The sequence below is a fragment of the Etheostoma cragini genome, chromosome 3, assembly GCF_013103735.1.
Source record: "Etheostoma cragini isolate CJK2018 chromosome 3, CSU_Ecrag_1.0, whole genome shotgun sequence".
Lineage (NCBI taxonomy): Eukaryota > Metazoa > Chordata > Actinopteri > Perciformes > Percidae > Etheostoma > Etheostoma cragini.
In genome coordinates, this window is record NC_048409.1 from 7,762,905 (window position 1) to 7,780,594 (window position 17,690).

Consider the following 17,690-nt stretch of genomic DNA (forward strand, 5'->3'; position numbering starts at 1 on the left):
GTAATAAACTAAAGCTGTAAAAGAAACTTCAATAAACCGTGCTAAAAAAAGTTCAAATAGTCACATTCCTGCGGAGCTGCGGCAGGCACATCCTACATGCTTGACGCTCCCCGGAAAACCCCACTTTAATACTATTCTTAACCCAAACCTTGACTCAACCGAGGAGAGAATATCTCGCCCCCAATAAATAACAAAGAAAATTAACCTATTACTATCAGAATTAGGACTAATTGATATTTGGAGATACTTAAATCCATCGGTCAAAGATTATACCTTCTATTCGTCCCCACACTCAACATGTTCTAGAATTGATTATTTTTTATTATTTGGAACAGACAGTAACATAGTTCAAGACTGCCATATTGGAGCTATTGACCTCTCAGACCACTGCCCACTCTATTTATCCCTGAAAATGATCAATACAAGGAAGCTTACACTCTGGAGACTAAATCCTAATGTACTTGACAACAGCAGGACACAAAGACAAATTTAAGAATACTTGGAGTTTAATGATACCGGTGAAGTTTCTCCACCCATACTCTGGGACGCTTGCAAGGCAGTAACAAGGGGTAGGGTGATTGCATTGTCATCTTTTCTTAAAAGACAAAGAGAAGTAAAAAATAAAGACTCTCCAGACTGAACTCAGAACCTTGAATCAGTACATAAAGAATTAACAGACCTCAAGGTTAAAACAGAAATAAAAAGGAAAAGAAACCAGAATGAAGAATTATACTCTCAAGAGATTCAAAAGAAATTGCTATATACAAAACAAAAGTAATATGAAGGAGGCTGCAAATATTCAAAAATATTTGCATACAAACTAAGGAAACAACGTGCACACAATGCAATAAATAAGATAAGGGATCCCAAAACAAAGGTAATTTATTACCACATTCAAGATTTTAAAAACATATTGTGAAAAATTGTATTCGCAACCTCATGTAAAACAGTTTCACATTGATTTCTTATCAGTGGCTGCTATACACACATCTCCATGCAGAAAGTGTGTGTTTCCGCCTCTTCTGAGCTGTTTGAGATGTTTCAACCTTCTTTCTGTTATTTCAAAAGATTTATATTGGTTCCTTAACAGTAACTGCTTTCCACACATCTCCATGAAGAAACGTGCATTTTGGCCTCTTCTGAGCTTTTTGTGACGTTTCAACCTTGTTTCTGTCATTTCAACAGTTTTACATTGGTTTCTAAAAAGTAGCTGCTATTCATACATCTCTATGCAGGAAACGTCTGTTTCGGCCTTCTTCTGAGCTTTTTGTTATGTTTTGACCTTGTTACAGTAATTTCAACAGTTTTACATTAGTTTCTTGACAGTAGCTGCTGTACACACATCTCCATGCAGGAAACGTGCGTTTTGGCCTCTTCTGAGCTGCTATACACACATCTCCATGCAGGACATGTGCGTTTATGCCTCTTCTGATCTTTTTGTGATGTTTCAACCCTTTTGCCGTCATTTCAACACTTTTACAATCGTTTCTTAACAGTAGCTGCTATACACATATCGCCATGCAGGAAACAAACGTTTCGGCCTCTTCTGGGCTTTTTGTGGCATTTCAACCTTGTTTCTGTCATTTCAACACTTTTACATTGGGTTCTTAACAGTAGCTGCTATTCACACATCTCCATGCAGGAAACGTCTGTTTCTGTGTTCTTCTGAGCTTTTTGTGATGTTTCAAGCTTGTTAGTGTCATTTCAACAGTTTTACATTAGTTTCTTAGCAGAAGCTGCTATACACATATTTCTATGCAGGAAACATGCGTTTAGGCTTCTACAAAGTTTCTAATTATGAACCTTTTTACTCTCACTTTAACAGTTAACAGTAATTTCTATACACATCTCTATGCAGGAAAGATGTGTTTGGGCCTCTACTTTCTTTTCTTGTGTTATTGGATTTCGGCAAAATACAGATCTTTTTTCTTAACTTTTTATGGTGTTTTTGCCCTTTTTTTTGCGCTTGGAGAGGCATCTCAACAGACTGTAGGTTGAACACTGATTGGTCATTGTTATATTGCCACCGTCTGTCTATTGCGTTCCAAGCAAGACAGCAGTGAATGGATTTCATAAAAGGTGAATTTCTAAATTATTACAGTGTAATTTAAAATCTGCTGAAAAATCAACATGCTTATTTAGCACGTTTGTTTTGTCCATATGTGCTTTTGTTGTGTTTTGCAAATGGTAGGCCAGGTCTTGTTAGAAAAAACTAACTCACATGTTGATGAAGACGAATAGAGGCAAGAGGTCTAATTGAGAATCAACAAAAGGTTTAATTAAATAGTATGATGAAGATATGACAAAGACAATAAGACACAAAAAACAACGCTGCAGCTGACAGTGATCTGAAAAACTTGCCCCTCTTGGAATCATTGTAAGTTTCTGAATTATACTTTTGCACCCGGGGGCCGTTTCTTTTTCACCTGGTGTATGTGTCATTGGTCCGTTGTTGGCATGGTAACATGTTGAGGGCATCTCCGTGGCTGTCTTTGCTGCTTGAGAAAAGTATGGGTCACGCCTCTAACATGCATATTGAGGGTTCCTCCCTGACACAGATCAAAAGCTATCATGTAAATTAGAAACTCTCACAAAAATACAATTAACCAACATTTTATTACTTCCTCTTGTGAAGAAAAAGGCTTCTTTCTATTTCTACGTTAAATGCCAGACTTGACGTGATCAACAACTTTTAAAAGATTGGGTTTGTGTTAAGTAGTGGAATGCTAATTAAGGTATCAGTATCGGATCAATCTGGCTGCAGAATACAGGCCTACATAAAACAGAAATACATTGTTTACAGAACATTTTTTTAAACTTTTTAAAATAGACTTGTTTGTCAAAAATGTTTGTGGGTGCTCACATCCAATGTTTTGTCTGTATGCCACTTCGGACGCAATATTGCTGCACAGTTTCATAAATGAGGCCCCAGGTCCAGCTCCACGCTGTTCCAGTTCATCCCAAAGGTGTTGGATTGGATTGGGTTGAGGTCAGGCTCTGTGCCAAAATGGGAAGATAATTTATTTATGGACTTGGTTTTATGCCTGTGAAAAAAGATACTATGCAACTTGGCAACACACTATTGTCTTAGACATACTTTCATGCTGAAGCATAAACTTTCCTTTACCTGGAAGAAAGGCAACTTACCTAAACCAGAAAAAAACAGACCCAAAAGGACTTGTCTGGAAGATTATGTCCACATACTTTTGGCCATATAGTGTTTAAAATAACCTTGTGGTATGTCTAAGCTGGATTTCTTCACATTATAAAGCCCAAATCTTTTCATAATCTTTTAGTTAACCACTGAATGTCAAACAAATACTTCACACAGCCCCGTCACATTTTCCAAGTTTAATAGTTAAAGAATAAAAAAACACTGAAATGTTTTTCTCGTCACATATTTGGCACAAAATCCCCCACAATCCCCTCTAATAAGCAAAGTCACAGAGGCACTTTCATGATAAGCAGGCTGCCTGTAAAGACACTGAGAAATCTGGAGATCAGAAACATCCATAAAAAAACAGAACTTCACCAACCATTCAGTCTCCCAGAAACCGCAATGAAAGCTAGAAAAAACAGTAAACAGGAAGTGTGCAACTCTCAAGTGTCTTGAGTGCAGGGGGGCCGGTCCAGAGGTTAATCTGAGCTAAAACATTTTTGGCTTTCCTTCTGTGGGATTCATTATGGACAGTCCAGAATCATGTTTTAATGTTTTCTTTTATTTAGACAAACCCAAATAAAAGGCACATAAAACATTGCACATAATTATTCTCAATGGACATACATTTAAAAAAATGTAGGAATGTTTTACCTTTCTGCTAATCAGAAAGCCTAGCCTTTTTTATATACAAAATTATCATGTTAATGTTCTAATACAAAAAGATTTATAAAAGTTTTTTTTTTCTTGCATGTGTCTGTCATAACTAACATGTCCTCTGAACTAAATTATGTTCTACAAAGATATACATTCATTTGCCTTCACATCTCCAAATTCATCACCATCATTTGGCCAAATGTTTTTTCACATTAGTTTGGAGTCTAATTAAAAAAATAAACCACATGGTTAAATGTCACTGATATATTTACATGACCTTGACCCAAGTAAAGATCTCAATTCATGTTTTAATGTTGTTCTTGAAGTAGAATAACTTCACAATCATTAGGTTCAAAAAATAAAAAAAGCTTTTTACAGCATATTTTGGTTGCCAGACCTGTCGGGGCCTTGGCCGTCTGAACTGATGAAGGCTTTCCTCACAAAACCATTCCATCACACAGCACAGCTAGAAGAGGAAGCATTAACGTGTGGAAAAGTCTTGCAAAGTATTTCAGGCACACTTGTTCACGGCCAATGGAGAAGGACAAATGACACTACACACACTTCCTTTCATCCTAATTTTTTAGTGTTTTGTTTTCATAAAAAATCACTAGCCCTCTAATAATAGTTGTTGAACTCAAACCTACACTGGACAAGCTCATCCATACACATCCAACACTGAAAACACTCAAATCAAATAAAGATTTAAAATAAAATGAAAATTCATGATGCCATTCCACACTAGAGTATTTCCTTTGATGGACAGGGTTTGCATGCATACAATGAAATTCAGGGGCCCCTAAGTACCACTCTTCTGTAGTGTACACATCCTACATTTCTGCAAGTGTTTCAGAGTTCCTGCACTGAAAAAGAGCTGCAACTACAAACAGGCCTCAACAAACTAATTCACTCATGTTAAAGACAAACTCCGCCAGGGAACTGTAGGACATTATGTGAGCCTGCCTGTTGAGGCCAAGATCATATAAGAGACTTGACATGTTAATTTAAGTTATTAACTTATTTAAGTTTAATTTAAACAACCACATGTCTTGAAACTATTAAGTTGGAATTCTGGACTTAGATCTATGGCCTTTCAGATCAGGAAGAAACACTGTCTTTAGACATGGTTGATGAGATGCAACAACCTTCAACCTTTGTTAGAAGCATACTGAAAATATTGCACAGCAATCCAAAATACAGATGCCTGTTCAGCTATCACACATGTAGTGTAAATATAGTGACATACCTTCAGAATTTCAATGGTAAAACTGACCATGTAAATGAAGGTAGGTGGTCCTTTCTACTGATACTGCATTCAAGATCATCTCAAACTACTGAACAGAAACAAATCTGAACGAGAAAATGATCAAGCAATGGTTAAAGTATCTGGTCCTCTTTGGGTTTAGGCCTGAAAGGAAGACTATCATCTGCTACGATGTTAAGGTCTGTTCTGGCATTTAGGTGTCCATCGTCATTTATGTCAGCTGAAAATGAACGGACAGGTACAATGAATCAATGTATTTATTTGGGCCACATCCCTATAAGACTATTGTGGAATACAACTAGTACACCTGATTTGAGCAAGATATAAAGCCTCCTTTGTGATCACAGCCTCAATTTTTCAGTAAAGATGAATACCCAGAAAAACAACAACAATAACTTAAAACACTGAGCTATGCAAGTGTGATCTACCGCAAAAATTCGGCTTAAAAAGGATAAAGCGGGAGTTCTGTCTCTTTATAATAATTGATCATTTTCATGAAGAAATCACAACTAACAGTGAGTCATCCTGTTTGGTTTGATCTGTGTAGCTACAGACTGATATTGCTAACACTGTGCCACAGAACCCTATTTGCTAAAAACTAATAAAATACAAATAAGAACCATACTGCTGCACTGCTGACATACTCATTCAATGAAAATAACATGGTGTTAATATTCAAATAATCTTGGGGCTTCACTTTGTCTCAGAGTAGCACCATGTGGGAAGGATGCCATGCACCGGCAGATTGACAATCTGAGGGGAATAATTGTTTGTGTCAATGAAGCATGGTAACCCATTCAACGCCTTAATGGCCCTTAATGTGTTTGCAAAAATATTTGGTCAACAATGGAGTTTTATTGGATTGGAGGTATAAATTGTGAAGTCAAGTTGTAGCTACACAGATGATACTTGTTGGTAGAATAAAATTGTGTTTTTTGGCATTTTATTAGGATTTATCCTGATTATGCGAAAATGACACCAGGCTTATCCTTCAATTAGTCTCGGCTCATTTTCTTTCTTCAGCAGAATGAATGGCCACATCAGCGGTAATATAGTTCTTGCATTGCTGGCCTATGGTAAGAAGAGAGATGCTCCCTCTCCCACAGGTAAAGGCAATATATTTAGTGTTTCATATTTACAAAAAATGGTCAGTGTGTAAATTGTTGAACATGGTAAAAGACTATTCTCAGTAACCTTCCTGAGTTTGATTGACAGTAATGGGATTCTATACCTGCTAAAGTAAACAATCTAACCAACTGAATATACCACAAGCTAAAGGTTCTGAACACCTATACAGGTATTTATAGGTAATGTAGCTGATTGGACCTTTTCCAGGACTGTGTGGGTGTGGATAGACTGAGTGATTGACATCTTCCTGAGTCCACTGTTGTTGTTGCTGCACCTGTTAGGGCAGGCCAAATGACCCCTTTGTCATCCTTATAGGTAGAAAGAATTTGTGACCCAATAAGTTCCCATCAAGCGTCGGTCCACTGAAAACCTGGAGAGTCTAATCAGCTAGAAAAACTGAAAACACCCGTGTGGGTGTTCAGAGGCTTAAAATTTGGTACTTTTTTGTAGTGCAGTCTCACGAGCCACTGGGTAGCTCTATTGACCTCTATAGTTAAGTCTTCAGTAATCAAAATTTAAAATTATTTGACCCTCAATAATACTGTAATTTTAGGGCAAATTGTAAGTGACATGCTTTTAGTACAAGTCATTGTCTGTTTGCGGTAATGTCCTGATATAAATACATACAAAATTCCTCAAAACAGATGTCACAGATACATTTCTAAAGGAAAGGGGGTTGATGGATCGAAACAGCATCTCTGCACCATTGGTGAAATTCACAATCTCACTCACCCCGAAATGGAAGTTTTTTTTTTTTTGGGAACTGCACTTTTAAAAACATGAACTATCAAATACTGATAATTCCACTAAAATAACAGGAAAATAAAACATGAAACAAAATTTGCCTTAAGAGGAAGCATTCAACAACAACTCCAGCAATACGCTTTCATTTAAGGAGCTTATAAAAAAAAGCCTAAGGTATAGCAAGGTATCACCTATCTCCCACGTTTAAAGCCAGATGCCTACTTAAAGATATCCTCTAAGTAGTCACCTTGAAAGAATCCTGGAAAAAGGTTTGCCTCTTTACAGCGTATAAGTTTAATGCCAAAACTGCTGCAATAACAGGGCTCAACCTCAACTATTTGTCATTGTAAAAAACTACACAAGTTTAAAAAGCCGTAGACAAGGGATAAATAAAAGGGAGACAATCTAGCAGCTGATATTGTAATAACTGCCCAATAATTTTAAACCAAAGTGAAATAAAATCGTCATTTGGTTTGAAAGTGTAATGAAACCTGTTAATGTGATGAACTGCCAGTAATGCAAATAATTATATACACATTATCACATATTTAAATAATGCAAAATGAAACATTGCAATTGTGTAAGGGGTATTGTTGGCCTCTAACGAAAGATCAGTCAGACAGGGGTCCGACAGCCCCACCTGAGGTGCCAGTTTTATAACTTTGTTCTAAAAAAAAAAGGAGAATTAAGTGTTCTATGATGTTTTAAATGCTATCTTTTAAAATATAGCATTTGGGAGAAATCACTAAAAAATCTTTGTCATAAAATGGTCATTATTTACAGAGAATATTATCTATCTGCACAAAACATCATAATTCAAAAAATCTACCTCCAACCGCATCATCAAGAAATTATCTGAAGTGTTCCGTAGCCTGTGATGACATTCAGGTAAATCGGGCCGTGGAGGTAACAAATATAGATTATTCAAGCGTGAAAGTTCATTCTTCACCTTGGAGATAGTCTGGTAAATAATCTGAACTTTAGGACCATCTGCTAGCTTTTTCAGAGCTTTCAACTATACATCATGGTCTTGATCAGTAGATGGAGACTGGATGCTATTCACATCCGGCACTAAAGACCACCTTTGAACAGACACAGTGATTATATTACCCCATAAAAAAGTCCCATACTCTGATCACACAATGACAGCTGTGCAACTGATGAAGACTATGACATGTGGTTGATAACTATGAGAAAAATTTGTAAGGTAAATTATGTTACGATTTTTTTTTTTTGTCAGACTACTTTATCGGTTAATATTTGAGACTAACATGGCCCTCAGAAACCTTACTAGTAGGAATGAAAAAGATTTATCAAAAGCTGTACTATACTTAACTATACAGCCGGGAGAAACACCATGCATTAGGTTTGATCAATATGATGATATACTGTATAGATCAAGATGGTAACAAGTTAATGTCCGTGGAAATCTTGCCTTATTGTTTACACTGATCTCTCCATTTTGGTGTGTTAGGCCAGTGTGGGTAATGTTGCAAATCCATGTAGGTTATGGTAATATTTGATTTACAATATTATTTGCATCAATGTGATGAAGTACTTTAATTTGTCAGACAATTAACCGGGTTTGCCAAAACAGATTCTCTGATATAGTATCAATAAAACATTTCTAATATATTTCTAGTAATGTCCTATATTACAACATCTAAAATAATAACAAAAAACATGCTATGATAGACGAGGGTATCCATGTTGCCCATCCCTAAAATAGACAAGTCATCTGACAGATTCTGCTGTGGAGGACAGCAAACTTTATCTCACATGCTATTTAGGCTAATACTCTGTAACTGGACGTTAAGCAAACAATTGTTTTCATCATGACTAATGGTATTTGGAATATTTTTGTTCTATAAATACAAATAAACTTCAAAATTAAATTATTTGTGGTAAATCACTCATGCAAGTAGCATTCATTGGTTACTATCTTTGTTGTTGAATAAGTTCACCGTTTCAGGTATAATACACTATCAACCCATCAAAAGGCCCTTTTACTAAGATATGACAGACTCATACATTATTAGGCAGTTAAAACATTATCGGCTCTTGAATAGGCAAAAAAAAAAAAAAAAAGTTCTACCAAGGAGGGGAGGAAGGCAGAACTTGGGATAGAAAAGGCATGCTCTCCATGGACCTCATGGCAATATTGAGTGGCCCGGTGATATTCATGGGCATGGGAGTGGTGATAGCCACTGGGTGGGCGATATTCATATGTGCCGTTGTAGGGATGTTGACGGAAGCCAGGTTCACAGGGCCAGTGATGGTGACAGGGTGCTGCAGGTTGATCGGTGAAGTTATATTGACCGTGCTGGTGGCGATGTTCATCTGAGCAGCGATGGTGACAGGATTGCTGGCAATGCCACCGCGGTTCACAGCCGAGGTTATGGCGGCAGAGTTTGTGACAGGCGTCGTAGTGGCTGAGTTGCTGTGCACATTGTTGGCATCTGTGTTAAAAAAGACAGGAGTAAATTTAGGGCTGGTCAACCTTGTAGAAATATACTACCACTCCAAAAAAGGGAAAGTCAAAAGCCCTCTCAGCTCCTTGGCTGTTAAGCTGGGTCACTGAAAATGTCAATACATCATTAATAAATTGTGTCAACTGTGGTAGTATTGTTGAAGAAACCTACCTTTGTGAGAGTTGTCAATTAGGACTTGGAAGGAGTTATTTAAAATCTCTCCTACAGTCAACTCACCTGAGGGGTAAATTCAAAAAGCAGGATCAATAAACTAACCAGCTAACTGGCCATTTGTTTTAACTCAAAACTTTAATTTTAAACAGTAACACATTATGAAGGACATCTCAAGCTCTGTGTATGCCTAAGGCTGGACGCACATTACCCTCCAGGACTCCCAGGGTCATATCAACTTGTTTCACCCATGCTATAAGCTCTCTGCTGGGTAACCTTGACCCAATCTCACTGGGATATCCTAGTTTTTTGTCAATTATGTTTATTGTTATAGTTGGTAAATGAACAAGCCAATTTATCAATCTGTAATGTAGGGCTGGGCAACATATCAATATTATATCAATACGAGATATAATATTATACGAGATATGTGGCGAGACATTGTCTTAAATTTTGTATATCGTGATATGACACGTGTCGTCTATTCCTGGTTTTAAAGGCTGCTTTACAGTAGAGTGGTGAAATTTTATGAACACACCAGACTGTTCTAGTGTGTTCATTATGCCTTATTTGCATTTACCCAAAGTTATTATATCAACATAACTGATATTTATCAAAAATCTTACTGGCTGCATATTCTGTGAAAGCACCAATTTTCAACCCTACAATATCGGGATATTTGATTTTCTCCATATCGCCCAGCTCTACTGTAATGTGTTACAAAGTAAGGATAGAAATTACAGTTGGTAATGCAAGATGACCTATGACAGGTCAGATAGTGTGCATCCAGCTTCAGTGTTATGGTCCAGTTTGTGGATAATTTAAATGTTCTACTGATCCTGCTTCATGAAATTTAACCTTATATTAGCAAAGTTCTATGTCTTCGTAAAAGAAGAACCTTAATTACACCAGTCCTTACATAAAACCAGAAAATAAATAATTCTAAGTGTGTAGAAAAACTGGCCACGAATGTTTGCAGGTTTATTGCAATTGCAGTGTTTATGGATTTCTGCTACAAGCTACTGGATTACCTTTTCGTGGCCCTGAGTGGTTCCACTGCCAGTCACTTATGCCTATTTAGAAATACAGACACATATGGGGTTACAATAGCACAGGGCAGCAGTGCCATTACCTAGGAGTCAGCTTCAACAGTTGGTATATGATTGTGTGTATATGCAACGATAATGGGGGGTTAAATGCAGTGTTTCCTCTATGTTGATGGCATCCCACCACTGTAAAATTTCTGCTGCCATGGTATAGAGCACACAGACAACAGGGTTTTTGCAACGCCACTCCTTCAGCTGTTTATGAAAAGATTAAAAGCATGTTTAAAGGTGCCCTGTCACACGTATTTTATTACTTTGTGGTGATGTCTGAAGTTCTACCATGGACGTACCATTTTGTTTGTGGAAATAATGTCTTGTTATCTTGTTTTAACAATTCTAGTGTGGTACAGAAAGCCTACAAGAAGACTCAGCTCAATTTGTTCCAGTTCTCATTAATATTCATCAAGCTAAGTTGCTTCACTCTGAGTGGCTAAGAGCTAGCCAATGACAGTCTATTAATATCCTTTAACCAGCGTAACTGGGCACGCTCACGAATAGTAATGAGCTCAGTCAAGCAGTTGTCTAGAAAACTGAAACTGAAAACAGTTGACGCTCACAAAGAAGGAGAAGGCTATCAGAAGAAAGCAAAAGGTTTTCAGATGCCAATATCCTCTGTTTGAAATGTAATTAAGAAATGGCAGTCATAGGGAAAAATAGAAGATCTGGAAGACCAAGAAAAATATCAGACAGAACAGCTCGCAGGAGTGTGAGAAAAGCAAGTTAAAAACCTAGTTTGACTGCATAATCCATCCAGAAAGACCTGGCAAACACTGAAGTTGTGGTAGACTATTTCACTATAAAAACAAACTTGTAAAAATATGTTCTTCATGGAAGAGTCATCACAAGAAAACCTCTTCTCCGCAATGAGCAAAGGTACGTTTGGAGAAGAAAGGGCCCAGAATTTAATGAAAAGAACCTCGGTCAAACTGTTAAGCACGGGGCGGATCAATCATGCTTTGGGGTTGTATTGCAGCCAGTGGCACAGGGAACATTTCACGCATAGAAGGAAAAATGGATTCAATACAATTTAAGCAAATTTTGGATGCTAACTTGTTGCCATCTGTGAAAAAGCTGAAGTTAAAGAGGATGGCTTCTACAAATGGATAATGATCCTAAACACACCTCAAAATCCACAGTGGATTACATCAAGAGGTGTAAACTGAAGGTTTTGGCATGGCTTTCACAATCTCCTGAACTCAACATAATTGAAAATCTATGGATAGACCTTAAAAGAGCAGTGCGTGACAGACAGTCCAGAAATCTCAAAGAACTGATAGACCTTTGTAAGGACAAATGGGCGCAGATACTTTAAAGAATTGAAAGACTCCTGGCTGGTGACGAGAAGTGTTTCCAAGCTGTGATACTTGCCAAAAAGGGCAGTACAAGGTATTAACTCTGCAGGGTTCCCAAACTTTTGCAGATGCAAGTAAAAACGGTTTTGTGTTGGCACCTTTTAAGGCATGTTTTTGGCATGGAATGACTACAAAATAAAAACCTCAGTAGACAAAACATTTCATTAAAACTTCTGACAAATACAGTATATGTGAAAATCTAAGCTTTGTCTAGCTGCTTTGTCTAGGAAGTGATTAGCAAACTCTGAGTAACAAACTCAGATTTATATGTATATTTTTAAAGTCAAGAATGGAAATGCACAAAAAATTGTTGCATTGAGATGCATAGATAATCGGTTTAGAATCAATTCGTTGGCCTTTGAATTGGAATTGAATAGTGCCAAGAGATTTCAACCCCTATTGTCAAGACTTACAAAAAAGCTCATTGGAGGCATACATTAAATCCAAAAAGGAAGTCCGCCATTTTTAATTAAGACTTCGAAATCAGTGTGATTTTGGCCATTTTCACATGTTGTACTTTAACAAACTCCTCCTAGAGATTTCATCCAATCAACTTCAAATTTTGTCTGTAAAGTTTTGTTCATAGGGCATGGCCGTGGGGGGGATGCCATTTGTCTGTTTTGCCATCAAATCAGGAAGTGTTAGTAAATTGAGTGTACTTTGTCCAATTGGCTTGAAACTTTTCAGGCATGTTAAAGTGTTTCTGTAGTCTAAACTGTACAAGTTACCCAAGTGAAATTTTCAGGGATGGTTTGGGAACAATTTGATAACATCTAAGAATGTGTGTTTATGTAAATAGTAACATCGGATCGCACAGGCAAAGGAGTCAGAAAGAACTGAGGAACAGGGAGACCAGGGACAGTCAGATGTAGTGTCTTAGGCAAGTGTGTTGAGCTTAGTTCATATTTTTGGAATTGTGTGGCTGTTAAGGTTAGCAGATGAGCTTTACCAGTGGCTCACTAATTTACATCATGATCAGCAAATTTAACAAGTGTACAAAAGACTTGTATTTCTTTTAGATGGTGATACTTTTTCAAAACAAGTCATATGTATTTTTATGGCTTGATTGTAAATGAATTAAAAAGAAATAAATTCTACAAAATAATATTTTGGTCAATTTAGTCAACTTTTTCATCGAATTAAGAGAAACACTGAAAAGAAGGATAATGGTACAGTCTCCTAGCTACACTGATTGATAGTATTAAGGCTTTACTCTGTGTACACATGTCCTCTACAAGTTTAGATCCGATTGATGCCCATACGCTTTAGCTGAAAAAACACGTTTGACCCTAAAACTTTCTCCAGAAGTTCAGAGAGGATCTCTGAATGATCCAATGTTGACCTAAATGACTAATGATGATAAATAGAATCCACCTGTGTGTAATCAAGTCTCCGTATAAATGCACCTGCTCTGTGATAGTCTCAGAGGTCCGTTTAAAGTGCAGAGGCCAATATGAATAACAAGGAACACACCAGGCAGGTCCGAGATATTGCTGTGGAGAAGAATAAAGTTGGATTTGGCTCTGGTCAGATGAAACCAAAATCAAACTTTTTGGCAACAATGTAAAACATTATGTTTGGCATAAAAGCAACACAGCTCATCACCCTGAACATACCATCCCCACTGTCAAACATGGTGGTGGCAGCATCATGGTTTGGGCCTGCTTTTCTTTATCAGTGACAGGGAAGATGGTTAAAATTGATGGGAAGATGAATAGAGCAAAATACAGGACAATTCTGGAATGAAACCTGATGGAGTCTGCAAAAGACCTGAGACTGGGACGGAGATTTTTTTTTCTAACAAGACAATGATCCAAAACATAAAGCAAAATCTACAATGGAATGGTTTACAAATAAACATATCCAGGTGTTAGAATGGCCAAGTTAAAGTCCAGACCTGAATCCAATCAAGAATCTGTGGAAAGAACTGAAAACTGCTGTTCAACCCCCGTGAAGCTCCGACATGCAGACAACAGAGGAACAGAAAAGAGTAGCTTCACCTTCATCAAAACAAAGACTGAAAAACAGAACTATTTTGGTTTACTTACATTTACTTGCCGTTTATTACATGGCTTGGTGAAATTCCAATGTAGAATGAGGTCTGATATTTTCTTGATAACAGACCGCTGCAAAGTACAACACACCATTGCCATAGACGCAGTTCTGTTCAATCTGGAGGACAGCTATCAATCAATCCGCTGAAAGAAGTCGGGAAAATTTATCGGCAAGTGGCGTCCGAACGTAAACAAAGTGACGCTAATGTGTTAGCTTAGCTAGCTACATTGCAACATGTTTAACGTTAACATACAGGTGTGTCAACATGCAGCGGCTGTGCAAAATGTGAACAAAATTAATGAGGGCATAAATGTCAACAAAAAGATTCCCAAAGAAGCCATTCATCGTGTCTCACTTCACCGTCAACAGAAATGTTCAGGTTAATGTGAATTAGAGCAGCTGATAGCCTGCTAGCTCACTACAACAACTTTTCAGCTAATCTTGTGTCAATTCCTGCAGTAATTGAAACAGCAGCAGGGTAATTTGTCCAACAAGGCAGCACCCTATAAAATATACGGCTCCTACCACAGCCCGTAAGGTGGTGTTTAGTAATAGACAAATGGTTGCACAGGCTAATTCAAGACCCCTCCGCTTTGTATCGGGGTCCTGATCACCATGTCGGGGTTGTATTTGCTATCACAACCGCCTCACTCTACATTATCCCTTACGTGGCAGATAGCCATATAGATATACAGTAGATCGATATAGATATTATTTATTTTATCCCCCTGGAATGGTTTGCATCAATCATATCACAAGAATTGTAGCTTTCCAAAGATGTGTGGCATTAGTAACTTAAACATAGGATTTATGTAAATAGCATGATGTGTACAAAAGCTAAGGGGTTAGAGGAGCAGTGTGTAGGATTTAGTGGCATTAAGCTGGAAGGTTGCAGATTGCACCAACTGAATACCCCTAACCCCTCCCTTTCCAATCATGTAGCAGAACTTAAAAAGGCATCAGGTCAAATTGCAAAAGGCCCTCTCTAGAGCCAGTGTTTGGTTTGTTCATTCTGGGCCGCTGTAGAAACATTGTGGTGCAACATGGAATCTTGGTGTAGAAACGGCTCAATCCAAGCTAAAAGAAACACAATTCTCAGTTTCAGGTGATACACTTATGACGATTAGGAACAATTAGGAATCTTAAATTCCAATTCTGTCAATAGATCCCCTTTATCCTACAAACTGGTCCTTTAACATGGGCTATAATTTTGACTCAGTATAGGATTATATACTTTCAAAGGATAATTAACTAGTGACACCAGCAAAATGTCGAAATGTACATATTTACATGACCAACAAACATCTTACAATAACATAAAAGGTACATTATGAGGACAAAGTGACAATAGATCATGAGTTTAAGATAGTAACAATATGATTTCAACTGCAAAATGGCTGGTAGTCCTGGTCCTCTCCTGTGGAACCAGATCCAAGTTTGGGAGGTGGACACCTCCACATTTAACACTCTCCTCTTCGATAAAACTTATAATTAAGTTTGCTCAGGTTTGCATCCATATCCTATAATTGCATGTTACCCTGGAATCCTTTTGCTTTCTTGCCTCGAAGATTTCCTTGGATTGTGGTGGCACCTGGATCGAGTGTGCAGCTTCTGCTGTTGTCTTGCTTAACGTCCCACTATGCCCTGCACGCACAGCTACTTCCGTATCTATGTCTTAGTTTTTTTAGTTTTAGTTTTTAATTTGTTTATTAATCCCCAGTGGGGAAATTACAATTTGCACTCTGTGTACTCACTTTGTTAGTAATCACACACAGGCCTGAAACACACACACATGCTCAGGACCCATACATGCAATAATGGAGAGATTTCAGAGTGAGTGGGCTGCCAGCTGAACCCGCGCCCTGAGCGGTTGGAGGGGTGTGGTGCCTTCCTCAAGAGCACCTGGCAGAGCCCAGGAGGTAAAGTGGCATCTCTCCAGCCACCAATCCACACTCACATGCTTTTTTTGGTCCATATGGGGACTTGAACCAGTGACCCTCCGGTACCCAACCCAACTCCTCATGGACTGAGCTACTTCTTTAATAAAACATTTAAGTATTACCAGAAATGCTTATGTTAATTAATTAGTGAAAAAGGACTATATGCAAGTGGTCAGTGCTAAAGAAATTATGCATAAGATTCAGGTCATCAGGCATTAACCGTTTTTGAAAAGCCTGCTCTAGAAAACCAAAACAAAGGTGGAGATACGGTTTTACTCCACAAATGGCCAAAACAATTTTTTTTTTTTTTTTCAAGCATCAAAACTACATTACAACTTAGAAGCTGATAACGCATATCAGTTTGGGCACTTGGGGGAACAACTGACTTCTTTAGCTGCACTTAAGGAAGGTAGTGTCGGTAGTTTGTGGCTCATTTCCACTGTACATTAAATCACAGCTGGATGAGTTGAGCATTGATAGAAACCATCAGTATCAACTTGCCTGCTGATTATGTTTTAAACTTGAAAAGTAGACAGAGTAGTGAGAAGCTTTTGGATGGGTAAAAGGAGGCTATGGCTGTGTCTCAAATCAGGCACACATTGTCGAAGTGCGGTCAAATTAAGTATGCTTAAATACCCGGATGGTGCACTCAAAACTAACAAAAAAATGATTGTAGATCGATGAACACTTTCCACACTCAACGGTCGCCATCTTGGCTACGTAGCGGAAGGGGCGGAGCTAACAAGAGTTGAAAATCTTTTGATAATGGCTGCCGCAGACCAAATAGCGAGACAAACGGAGCAATACAAAGTTGAATGTGAGTTTTTTGCTATACTGTATAACATATCATCTACCTGTATTTGTATATTTGGTTAATTTTACAGTCGGTACTGATTTCCGTACCACGAATTATAACCTTTAGTAGTACCGTAATTTGACGTGCTAGCAAGCCAACCTTAGCTAGTTAACAGCGGCAGTTTAACCATATTGGCAAAAAAGTTCTAAGCTAACGTTACATGTGTTGTAGTATATTGTTGTTTGTGTTAAACTATCGTCCCACTTTAGAAGATTTTAGTGGTAAAAGTGTGATCTTAACAAGTTCTACATATTCCGATGTACAGCAAAATAGCGATCAGCTGATTGTCTGCCGGTAACGTTAACAGTAGCGTTATGTTAAAACATATCCACTGTTACTGCCTCCACCTGATGTATATACTGTTTATACTGCCTCCCCCTGATGAATATCCTGTATAACCCATCTCTTCAGGGACTAACGAGGAATAGAGGTCCGTCATTTAGGGGCGACGATGGCCATCAGACCGTAGAAGGATCCCCTGGAGAGTCTGAAGTCCCCCCTGAGGTCCCTGTCCCCATCAGACTATCTACGGCCCGGGGGGAGCCTGCAGAACTACAAGCACATTTTTTAAATAAAATTATATTAAAAGTATTTAAATTTGTTATCTTTTGTATTACACGTTGCATGACTGTAGCAAGCATATAATGAATATAAAGGAACGGGTCTATTTAAATGTCAGGTGTGTTATATTATTATATTAATATAATGTTATATTATTACATTAATATAATGAATATAAAGGAATGGGTCTATTTCAATGTCAATTCTGTTCCTTCTGCTTTCACTATT

At 37.8% G+C, this 17,690-nt stretch overlaps 1 protein-coding gene across 3 annotated transcripts in view; it reads right to left on the reverse strand.

Moving 5' to 3' along the window:
- Nucleotides 1-3,336: 3,336 nt before the first annotated feature.
- Nucleotides 3,337-17,690, reverse strand: part of LOC117941830 (vascular endothelial zinc finger 1-like) — a 39,168-nt gene continuing 24,814 nt past the window's right edge. Inside the window, exons 5-7 of one of the 3 annotated variants that reach the window (XM_034866997.1) lie at nucleotides 10,624-10,665; nucleotides 9,593-9,658; nucleotides 3,337-9,409 (exon numbers count right to left, since the gene is read on the reverse strand). In XM_034866997.1, coding sequence (XP_034722888.1) covers nucleotides 9,042-9,409; nucleotides 9,593-9,658; nucleotides 10,624-10,665 — 476 coding nt within the window. In that variant the 3' untranslated portion in view covers nucleotides 3,337-9,041. The remainder of the gene's footprint in view (nucleotides 9,410-9,592; nucleotides 9,659-10,623; nucleotides 10,666-17,690) is intronic. The other 2 variants (XM_034866998.1, XM_034866999.1) reach the window with 2 other exon arrangements.